The sequence below is a fragment of the Heteronotia binoei genome, unplaced genomic scaffold (assembly GCF_032191835.1).
Source record: "Heteronotia binoei isolate CCM8104 ecotype False Entrance Well unplaced genomic scaffold, APGP_CSIRO_Hbin_v1 ptg000055l___fragment_3, whole genome shotgun sequence".
NCBI lineage: Eukaryota > Metazoa > Chordata > Lepidosauria > Squamata > Gekkonidae > Heteronotia > Heteronotia binoei.
In genome coordinates, this window is record NW_026799985.1 from 294008 (window position 1) to 306470 (window position 12463).

General features: G+C 39.8%; 1 protein-coding gene across 1 annotated transcript in view; it reads left to right on the forward strand.

The window, feature by feature from the left end:
- The window catches only part of FBN2 (fibrillin 2), a 363281-nt gene that overhangs the window by 222757 nt on the left and 128061 nt on the right, over positions 1–12463 (forward strand). The window contains exons 22-25 of the mRNA XM_060263402.1: positions 2068–2118; positions 2900–3025; positions 7052–7279; positions 10108–10233. Coding sequence (XP_060119385.1) covers positions 2068–2118; positions 2900–3025; positions 7052–7279; positions 10108–10233 — 531 coding nt within the window. The remainder of the gene's footprint in view (positions 1–2067; positions 2119–2899; positions 3026–7051; positions 7280–10107; positions 10234–12463) is intronic.

Sequence of the window (12463 nt, forward strand, 5' to 3'; positions counted from 1 at the left end):
ATGTGAGATATATAATTAATTGAATAAATAAATGGAATAGATGATGATGATGATGATGCCTCATTTCAGTCATCAGAGTAGTTACAGTGGAACAATGTCTGATTTGCGCAGTAATATTACTGTAAAAATCTTTATAACCAAGCACTTGATTATCCAGAATGCTCAGTTAATCAGCATCATCCAGAGGACAAGCCTCAGCACTCCACCATATCCGTGCATCTACTCCTGTTTCCCCAGTTGGCCAGTTTGATGCTTCCAGCATTGCTGGGCTTCTGACAGCTGGCATTGCCATCTGATGTCATCTTCAGCTGCCTCCTTCCCATCAGCTCTCTGGAGCTGAGTCTGCCAAAGGACTCCCAAGCACCTGGTCCACTTGTATTGCCAGCTGCATATGATGACTGACTGACTTGGAGGGGGTGGGGAGGTTCCCACCATGAGGTCTGTTGCCATGGCATCCCCATTAGAGTGGGATTTTAGTAGGTTCACGAATATGGTGGAGCGCAGAGGCTTGTCCTCTGGATGATGCTGATTAACTGAGCATTCTGGATAACGAAGTGCTGGGTTACGAAGATTTTCACAGTAATATTACTGTGCAAATCACTTGCCAGCTGCATATGATGACTGTCTGACTTGGGGGAGAAGGTTCCCACCAGGCATGAGGGCTGTTGCCATGGCATTCTCAATAGGGTGAGGTTTGATTATAGCAGACTTCTCAAGGTAGGGCACAAGGCAGAGCAATAAGCTTGAGTATCAAGCACATTTGATTCACCAGAAATCCTTGTTCCTCATGAGGACTGATTAATAAAGATATTACTGTACTTTTAAATGAAATACATGCATTCTTTAAGCCAACAATGGCTTTTAATTAGTTTGAAAAATATAATATAGGATTCTCTATGTAACTGCACATAATGCAGTTACAGAGACAAGAAGATGTCTTTTCTTCCTTATTAAGGGTTTTGTTTCCCATTGTATGCAAACTTTTTGCATTGATTTCTTGATTTCTATACTTATGTTCTTCCTGATTATAGGATATGACATCTCTATTTTATTTTTTATTATTCTGTGATGGGTACTATTTTGTAACAAGTAGAGTAAACTCTGAACTATAATGATAACCAAGAGAAGACACTGCTCTTAAGCAAGGCCCTATTGCCGCACCCCTGCTGACTATCAGGGAAGCAGAGAGGAGTTCTCCAAAGCTGCAGCAGGGAAGACCCAGATCTTCGGAGACAGGGCCAGCAGCAGCAGAAGCCCCAGCCCAGGGCTGAGCATTGCAGCTGATAAAATAGGGAGGGGCACAGAGGAACCATGAAGGGGGGAGGGGTATAAGAGAGAGGCCAAGACAAGGGTCAATGATTAGTGTACGGTGGAGCTGGAGACTGGAGCAGAGCAACCCAGAGAGAGTGAGGAGCCAGTCAGAGAGCAGCCAGCCTAGGAGGAGATAGGATGAAGCTAACCTGGCCTCCCCACCTAATCTTGGGACCCTGGACAGCATCCCAGAGCAGGTGATCAGCAGGGTCCGGCAACTGCCGAGAAGGGCATGACATGGATGTACCATATTTATATTTTCTTAAAAAGAGCCCCATGCACAGAGTGGTAAAGGTGCAGTACTGCAGTCTGAGCTCTCTGCTCACAACCTGAGTTCGATCCCGGCAGAAGCTGGGTTCAGGATGCCAGCTCAAGGTTGACTTTGCCTTCCATTCTTCCAAGGTCAGTAAAATGAGTACCCAGCTTGCTGGGGGGAAAGTGTAGATGACTGGGTAAGGCAGTGGCAAACCACCCCATAAAAAGTCTGCCATTAAAACATCTGATGTGACATCACCCCAGTCACCCCAGAAATGACTGGTGCTTACACAGGGGACTACCTTTACCTTTAACATTGCTCACATGAGGAGTTTGGGGATAGGAGAGACAAGTGAACTTCAGTTTTCTCAGTCTGGTTTCCACATCCACTCACTCATTCATGAAATTATTTCAATGAAAAAGACTCCAAGAGTAATTTAATGCTGTAAACTCTGTGCTATCACTTTTTTAAATAAATGTTGTTTCGTTACTCTCTTGAAGACACAGCATGCCCAAGAGGATTTGCCAGAGTTAAAGGAGTTTCCTGTGAAGGTAAGGTTATTATTTGCTGTTTGTTTGTTTGTTTTGGAGACTTCTCTCAGCCCCACCTGCCTCATAGGGTGTCTGTTGTGGGGATGGAAAGAAAAGGAGATTGCAAGCCACTCTGAGACTTCTTTGGGTAGTGAAAGGCAAGGTATAAATCCAATCTCCTATTCCTTCTCCCCTCCAGCTTCATTTAGCATATTGATTTTCCCAAAGTATAAAAAAACTGATGTTCTGCATGTCTCATGTTAGACATGTAAGCTAAATTTTTATATGATCGTCATCATAGAAAGCTCTGTAAGAACTAGAAAGGACCCTGAAGCAGAATTTTTAATACTGGGGTGGTGGGTTTTTTGTTATTAAAATATCTTTTTGGTTAGGCAACTCCTCCTAATCCTCATAGGTATCATTTAATACCATTTGAAACCATTTGTTTTAGCCTCAAGGATCATATGAGAATCCTAGTTGAATCTAGAGAAGACACCAAATTATATCTCCAAGCTGTCCCATGTCCAACAATACTAAAGATCTGGAATATACAGATTGTTTTTTATTTTGGTGATGCAAATGGAGAGCAATGCTTTCCAATTTCTTTGAAATACTTGTTTAAATGTCTACAGTGTTATGTTCAAGTTTCTCCATAGGTCTATGTTGGACCAATTTGACTCCGTAAATCAAAATATTATTTATTTCATATATAAATATATTGTATATTAAATATTTACTGTTGAGTATGCCTTTCTTGTAAAATAAGAATAGACTGTAATCTGATATTTGTATGTCACATGAGATGTGAACGAGTGTGAAGTGTTCCCTGGTGTGTGTCCCAACGGACGATGTGTTAATAGCAGAGGATCTTTTCAATGTGAGTGTCCAGATGGCTTGACTTTGGATGGGACAGGCAGATTGTGCTTGGGTGAGTAATCAAGACATCCTACAGTTTTAGTTATGTTTGATTTTGAGCTAGTTCACATAGGAACTATATGCCTTGAATATTCTATCTCATTCCTTCTTCTTAAATCAAAAATCCACTTTTCAGTTGTTCTCCTTGCTTATTTGAAATGAACATGCAAGTCTTTTTCAACCATTTTGTTCCCTGTGCTAAAATTTTCTTGTTAAAGTAACACATTTTCAATGTTATCTTTATGCTTATTTTGTATAAATAGTAACATATATATTGAATAAAAGTGGAAAGAATCACAGATTGAGAACACCAGTAACAAAAGTGGGTAAATGAAAAGCCTCACAATGACCATATATGGGGGGGCGGAATTAAAGAGCATATTTGGGCATAGTGTTGAAGCTCCTCTGTTGACCCTCAGTTCTGACAGCCACTTCAAGCTTGGAAACTCAATGCTGCTATACCACCCACTTATCCTTTGTTTTCCTTGCCAGAGAAAACTACTAAGTGACCACCCTGGCTGTTTTCCTTTCCTTCCTTATTCCATGCAGCAGCTGTTAATTTTTACCTGCTGTTGAGAGATGGAAAAGAAGAACAGACCCTTTAAGTCCCATGTGTTGTTGGGCCAAGGGGGAAAAGCAGATGAAAGAAGACATTAGCCCTGTTTCACTCATTACAGTAAATGCATGTGCATTTGTAAGACAGAGTCAATGTGCATTCACTTTACAAATTAACATTGTATCAAAATAACTGCCTCCTCCCAACTTGCAGGACACAATGGCTTTGTTTATGTACTGCCTTCATGCATCCTTTTGGCAGCAGAAAGCAGTGGACAGGCTGAAGGGAAAGAGCCAGGTTGTCTGTGGCCTAAATGGAAGGAATTGAATTGAGCATGGGTTCCCTCAGGCACTAATTTTGGAGCTAATAACTCATCCTCCAGATTCTTTAAATTATAATAGATATTGTCCATTGCAACTTAAAGGACCATAAGAGAAAGCAGTATTTATTTATGTATTCATGCATTTAACTTATATCCTGGTCCTTCCCCACCAAGCAGGTGTCTAGGTGGCTTCCACAGTTAAATATACAATAAAAATCAACGTTTCAAGTTAAAATCCACATTTCGGATTAGGAACAAGAATCAGTCAGCTATACCAGATGGCACCTAAACAGTCCATCACTGGTAGGTAAATGGGGAGGCAGCTAGCACAGAAAGTTACAACTCAACAGATGGAAAAAACAGCCCCTGAGAAAAAGGGCAAGAAAGAGGAGGGTAAGTTCAGGAAAAGAAGGAATAGGGTAAAAAAAAAATAAGACAAACAGGGTGGAAGGAGGGAGGAAAAGAGGGAGGCCAGCTATTCTTTCAGTCACTGTCCTTAACTATTGTTCAATGGACCAACTCAGTCATGCAGGCCTTGCAGAACTGGATCAAGTCCCACAGGACCCAAGTTCCACTTGCCAGAGAGTTCTACCAAGTGGGGGCCAGAGCTGAAAAAGCTCTGTTCCTGGTTGAGGACAGTCAGACCACTATGAGGCCAGGATTACTAATAAGTTGTCACGCGATGAGCATAAAACTCTCTCAGGGGTATATAATGAGAAATGGTCCCATAGATATAATGGTCCCAAACTGTTTAGGGCAAGTAGGTGTGATGACTAAAAATATCAAGAATAGAAACATTTTTATCTTTCTTGAGAGAGAAACAGTTCTAATTGTAAAGGAAGCAATTATATACCTTTAAGATAATGAGTGGATTTGTTTGTAGAAAAAGCAACTGTACACTTTTAAGATAGTTAATGGAAAACCATTTCTATTAGGAAGGATATAAGCATTTGAAAGAAAAGGATATTGAAAAATAATATGGAGATTTAAGTTTTTGATATATGCATAGTTCAATCCTGTGCGTGTTTACTAAGAAGTAAGTACTACTTTGTTAAGTAGAAGTTACTACCAAGTAAACAGGGAAAGGACCACCTAGCACATTATATTTAGTATCCATGATCAAATCCCACAAAGGTAATTTAGCATTTAAAAAGCATTTGGAAGAAGATGGACTGAGGCTGAACTGCTGAGGAATGATACTTTGACTCCATTTCAAAGCTGTGTCCTTGACTGAAATTTCTTGCCTGGAAAACAAAGTAATTATGATTCTGCCCATCTTTGTTATTTGCCATGACATCCAGTGTATGGGGTTTTGCATGCATGCTTGTCAGTTGGGGGATTCATCTGTGGGGAAGGACTCCAAGCACTACAACTTCAGTTCACCTCAAGATCCTTCATGGCTGCTTTTTAAGTAACAGATCATCTTTTTTAACTTTTCAAAACAGATTTTATTGGAAATGATTCATGATACAAGTGACAGATCTTTGATGTAGCATGTCATTTATGGCAAAAGTATTCAGACAAATACTATGCCTCAATATGTATCAATTAGGTTCAACTGGAAAAGACAAAAATACCAGGACTTTTGTTGTAGAAAAAGCTCAACAGGAACTCATTTGCATATTAGGCCACATCCCCTGATGCCAAGCCAACCGGAACTACATTCCTGTGGATTCCTGCTAAAAAAAAAAAAAGCCCTGAATACTACTAGTAAGAGTTGAAAGGAGTAGAAAAAGAGAAGGACCGAGCCTGAGATAGATCAATGCAATAAAGGGAGCCACTGCCTTTCGTTTCCAAAACCCAAGCAAGGCTATTAATGACAGGACATATTGGAGGTCATTAATTCATAGGGTTGCCATAAGTCAGAAATGGCAGCATATGATACATACAACATTCATAAGTGTTTATTGGTTGATTTGCAATTTTTCTATCTATCCACTTCTAAGAATTCACATTCAAGTTGTGCTTGTTTAGTGCTACTATTTTATGAAGCAGTAGAGAAAATATTGAATCCATTTTAAAGTGCTATAGCCAAGAGAGAATGAAAATTAGACACAAAGCTTAAAAAATACAGCAAGACGAAATGTAAGCATAATTCAGTCTTAAACTGAGGAAGCAATCATGTAAACCTGCTCAAGAAAGATAAAAGTAATAAAAGAGATGGGCTTGAGTTCTGTAAAAGTTATGGGAAATGACACCTAGAAACACCGGCTTGCTTTAGAGCACAGAGTGCTAACAACCTAATGTAAGACTTTTCATAGAGTTGATTTGGTTCTTCAGAACAACAATTGTTATATTTCAAGCATAGGCTGGAAAAAAGAAGTGGGTTCACTAATATTCATCTACAGGTCTTGACCAGGATGGTCCAGTCTCATTAGATCTTAGAAGTTAAGGAAGGTTGGTCCTGGTTATCACTATGATGAGAGACCACCAAGGAAACCTGGGGTTTCTGGACAGAGGCAGGCAATGGCAGACCACCTCTGTTTGTCTCTAGCCTTGAAAACTCCATGGGGTCAGCATAAAATGGTTGTGGCTTGACAGCACTTTCCACCACCATGTCACTTTATTGTCAGAAATGTTTCCCCTATGAAACTATAACACTTTACTTCAGGCTGGCATTTCCCCTCTCTTAATTAAAAGTTATGATTAGGAAACTATACCTGATTAGTGTTTTGAGCTCCAAAATCCCAAATATTTAGAACTGGACTTGCTACTATGGTGATCGGCAAATTCAGGTGTAAATCTGTGTTAAGTGTAACATATATTCATAAACTGATTGTCATGTTGCCTTACCTTTTGTTGATGACTTCTATTCATGGGAGCCAGAATCTTCAGTGAACTGTGGTCAGTTTGTGTCATATAAGTATAGCACACCTTCTCTGCACTGTAAATGGATAAACACATTTTTCTGTTGCATGTTGGTGTTAATATATTCTGCTAGCCATTTGTTATTGTTAGGGATGTATTTGCTCAGTACAACAAAGGTATTAAGAGATCAATCCTCCGCAGGTCTACATGGGTATGTTTATTGGGGCTTAGCTCACTCCCAGGAAACTATTCTTAGGACTGCACTATTAGTCATTTATTTGGTGTTGTGGAAATTTAGAACTTAGGCTCAAACTTCAACATGTGGTATTACTTCTGTTTAACAAACTCCATAGATATCCGCATGGAACAGTGCTACTTGAAATGGGATGAAGATGAATGTGTTCAGCCCGTTCCTGGAAAATTCCGGATGGATACTTGCTGCTGTGCTGTAGGTGCTGCTTGGGGTTCAGATTGTGAAGAATGTCCTAAACCTGCCACCAAAGAGTATGAAATATTGTGTCCCAGAGGACCAGGGTTTTCCAATCGAGGAGATATTTTAACTGGCAGGCCATTTTATAAAGGTAAAATTACACTCTTTATGTATTAGTGAATTTGAGTATTAATTGTTCTTTTTGATTTATCATAGAAAATCATGTATAATAGAATTTTATGCAATATTATAGTATGTGCTAAGTATCAATATATCTAATTTTCAACATGACCAAATCTGTAGCTAATTAAAATCCAGAGATTGGAGCAAAAAAAAATACACAAGACTTTCTGCAAACCTATCAAAAGCTCCAGATTGAATATGATTTTTTAAAAAAAGAAATCTGCAGAAATGCAAAGCCTGCAGCTTTGAAAATTGAATGGCCTCAATGGCTGTTGCTAGGGAACCACAACAGTATTTGTGGTTTCATGCCTTGATTTGTGTCAGTAGAAGGAAAGGGGGAGGGACAGGGTTCTTTCCAGGGTTGTTTTGGCCTTTGTGGGAGGACTCATCAGGGCCAAACTTGGCAACAACCGGTGGGTGACTGTTACTACACAACGTGCATGACACAGTGAAGATTGGCTGCTTGTTGCTGTTCAACAGCAGCCACCACATGGAAACCGGTGTTGTATAGTGGTTAGAGTTTCAGACTAGGATTTGAGAGACCTAGATTTGAATTCCCACACTGCCATGGAAACTCATTGGGCTACTTGGAGTCAGTCACACATTCTGAGCCTAACCGACTTCCCAGGGTCATTGGGAGAATAAAATGGAGGAAAAGAGAGTAATACTTTAGGTCCCCATTGTGAAGAATTGTGGGATATAAATGGAGTAAATCAATATAGCTGAAGAGGAGGGGCAGATAAAAGGTAGGTTGGTTGGTGGACAGGAGAGAGGGACATATGAAGAAATAGACAAGAGGACGGAAAGAAGAAATAGTGTATGTACTGTGTAAAGTGAAGGGTCCCTTGCAAGTCTTCAGAGGTTCCTAACCATGTAACAGGGCTAAGCCTGGTGGCTGGCACCACGCAATTGGGTCATAACTTTCCTGGATAAAGGCTCTCTAGAGAGGAAAGGAGGAAAAGCAGAAGATGGGCAGGTATATAAAGGTAGGTGGGTGGTTATGTAGGAAGGAAAGATAGAAACAGAAAAAGGTGAGACACTATGAAGGCCTTTAGGGATTCAGAGAAAAGAGAAACAAGCTCTCTTTTTACAATGCAGAAATTTAAAGTGTTGCATTTATCCCTGCCCAGCATGGGATGGGGAAATAAAAATGAGCTCTCTATTTTACAGTATGAAAAAAAAATGTATAGGTTCTTATTCAGCTTGGAGAGAAACAAGTACTCTTTTCTCCAATGCAGGGATTAAAATATATTGTTTCTGTCCCTGCTCAGCTTCCCTTTTGTAACTTCACTGTGTACCAATTTTACTGAGAGGGTGGGATGGATAAGGAGTCACAGCTGATCCCCTGATCAACTGTGAATCAGCTTTTGACCAACAGGCATCTGTAAACTTGTTCAGTAGCTGTTCAAGTTATTCAGTGCTATCCAAAGATATCCCTAATCAGCTCACATTCTGATTGTGAATGTCCAACACTGTAAGCTGAACAAATTCATTGAGCAATTCATGGCATCCCTAGACATACCTTTAGGCCTATGGAGGATTGGAAAGCCAACTAACAACAGGTGAACTCATTACATGCCCTTAATGCCACTCAATTCTGTGCCGGCATAGTGGTTACACTGGTGTGGTGCTGGCAGGCCCTGCCACTGGCATATCTTTGAGATAGGCTGGCATAGGACTTGATTGCCATCTAAAGACTTTTCAGGATAGTATTTAGGATTGCAGCTTCCAGTTTCTAAATACTCAACTCCCTTATAGGGTTAATATATGCTTTCTCAATGACTTGACATAACCCCCCCTAAAATACCAGTCTGATGTAAACCCCTGAAATACCACTCTGCAGTAAGAAAGAATGAATTAGAATTGCCCCATAGCTTTCTCTCCCCCTGTCCTCCATTGATTCCAATGGATGTGATTATTTCCACAGAGGAGGGGAAAGTATTTAAAGGGACTGTTGGAAACAATCACATCCATTGGAAACAATGAAGGACAGGGATACCTTCTTCTGGGGCCCATGGAATTGGACCCCCTGGGATTAAGGAGAGGCACCAGCAGCTATGTTGCAAATTTGGTGCCTCTACTCCAGACAACAGCCCCCGTAGAGCCCCAGATACTCAGATAGGATCAATTCTCCATTTTAGCCTTTGGAGACCATTGACAATAATGGTCTCCATAGGGTATAATGGAGCCCAAAAATTCTACAGTCCTGAATATTTTCTGAATCTGGATTCAAGAATATCAGGAAATACCAATTTTTTTCCGGTTCAATATGCCCAAAATCTGAAAATACAATTTTTTTTGTTCACACCCCTATCTCTTGCATACAGTTCTTCCTATAACAATGATCTCTGTAGGCTCCCTTAGCGATTTTGTCAATTGGAAACCAGTTTCAGATGTAATTTGTTTTTTTGCATCTTCAGCTGTTATATACTGTTAACTCTCTCTGTCACAGAGAACAATAACTTCTAATTTAGAGTGTTCACCATCACATTAGTGTACTTTTAACATATAAGAATAGTCATGCTGGAATCAGACCAATGAACTATCTAGTTCAGCTTCCTGTTTCCAACACTGACTAGTAAGATAGGGGTTTTGTATCAATTGCTGAAGTGAAATACCTGGTGCATGTACATGAATAGATTACATTGCTGTAATTAACTTAGGTGCATGTACTTGAATAGATTACATTGCTGTAATTAATTTAGGTAAAATCTTACTTTTTATGTTTGTTTAATAGATGGCTATCTGAACTACATAAAATATAGAAGCAAACCATTATATGTTTTCACATTACAGATATAAATGAGTGCAAAATGTTCCCTGGCATGTGCACAAATGGCAAATGCAGAAACACAATAGGAAGTTTCAGATGTAGGTGTAACAGTGGATTTGCTTTAGATATGGAAGAGAGAAATTGTACGGGTAAGTGTTACTTTTCATTGTTTAAATTTTTTTATGTTTGAAATGGGCATCCATAAAAAATTCTGCCAAATTTCAGGGCAAAATTAGAGTTCTTCCCTCCTGAGCCCTTCCCTGTAGGTAGCTTGCAAAACATTTTTTCATTGAATCTCATGGGTGGAAAGCAGCTGGAAAGGACACAATTTTGAGCAAAAACAGAAAGGAGAGAATTAAACATGCTTTCCCTACTATTCCTTTACTTAAACATGCAGTGTTCTGCAATTGGCATCCATTTAAAAAAATCGGTGGGATACTGTTGTTTATGTCTTCTTTGTATTATGTCGCTAGACCCAGACTAAAGTGTGATCTGTTTTTTCTTGTCCCCATGATCTGTAAAATACTCGTGCCATCCTGAAAAGACAACTAAATGAGGTCCAACAATTATGAAGCCTTAGCCAATGTACACCAAACATCAGTGCAGAAAGAGGCACTTCACTAATATTTCTATATTAAACATTGTCCTGACCTAACAAATAAATCAATGTCTGGAATGGTCTTCTTCAGAACAGCCGAGATTGGGGTTTAACTTGACATCTTCTCCAATTATGATAAATGGATGTGTGCATTGTAGTGGCTGCATATTAAAAGTAGAAAGAAATTTGTTGTGTAGCTATGGAAATTGAATGCACTGGGTGGTATGGTGTGTAAATCAAGGTTCTGTATATCAGTATAGCAGGTGATTTCCTTGTTTTTATAATGATTGCTTTGTTAAAAATGCTCTTGCTGTTAAGCTTAAAGCAGTTCTGAAACTAGGAAAGAAAAATATCACCAATGATCTTTTCTCTCTCAGGTGCCCAAGGACTACTCTTACCAATTGATAAAACCACTTTCTAGTTGGAAAATAAGGTTGATGTTCTGATTTTACTAAAAGGCGAATATCCCAGTATACCAAGAAGGGCCCTCTTTTGGGGGCAAAATGCAGGGTTTTACTAGAGCTCTTCAGGAGACTTTAAACTTCTTTTAAATCTTACTTTTTATTTCTTCCTCTTACCCATTATTGCTATTAAGTGTTTCAGGTAATGAAAAGTGGAACAGGAGCACGAACAGTTGAAGAAGAGTCTTGAATCCATGTCCAATCCATGCCTGATTTTCCTGTGGACAGACTTCACATACCTCATATAGATTCAATTTTTAGTAGTCATGTTCCCCTTTGTCATTACTGTAATGCAGTACTGTTCAGCCAGTGAGTTGGGACCATGCTTGCTACGTTAAAAGCTCTAGAGAGCTGTTATTTTTTAGCACAGCCTGTTCATAGAGAGCAAGTCCACCACACTTCCTTGCATACTTGCATACATGCTGAGATGAGCAGCTGAACAGTAAAGTGAGGTTATTCATGGCTCTGATCATTTGCTGTTGCTTCAGTAAGATTCATCTCTCAGCACTTGGTTTGTAATTTCTGTCCATAGCTGCTACCCCAAATGCTATCTCTTGTTTTCTTTGAGAGAATTAGCAAGGGGACAGAGCTTGTGAGAGAGGTAATCTAGCAAGATCCTCTTACCAGCATTTATGGGGATTTTTCCCTTAAAGAAACTCTGAGAAATGAACCAGGCAGTGGTTTATCCAGAAACGTTCTTTTCATTGAAAGAGGAAAAATACCACTGAATTGCACACATACAGAAATTCATGCACACTGGAAAGCAAGTGCACAGGCTAAGAAATGTAGGAAGGAGCAGGAATTCAGGAGGGTTTGGGGGGAATTATAGTTACCAATCCAGAAGAGACAAGGTCCAGGGAGAAGAGCAAGATGTCCAGCATCTTGGGTGTGCAATTTGGATTCAGGGAAACACACAATTGTATGGGACAGAGCATGTTTAGTTATATGGCAAAACGCTACCTCAGGGCATGATGACATGATTGTCCCTTAGAACAATATTCTGATGGGATTAGCTGGAAGTAAAACAATGTGTTGGGAAACATTGAATAGTGTTCCAGTAACTGACAACAATCTGGAGAAACTTGTGATATTGTGTATGAATATAGCTAATGGTTGCTTATAGGGTTGCCAAGTCCAATTCAAGAAATATCTGGGGATTTTGGAGGTGGAGCCAGGAGACCTTGGGGGTGGGGACAGGAGACATTGGGGGTGGAGCCATCAGCAAGGTTGGAACAAGTACAATTGAACTCCAAAGGGAGTTCTGGCCATCACATTGAAAGGGACTGCACACCTTTTCAATACCTTCCCTCCATTAGAAAT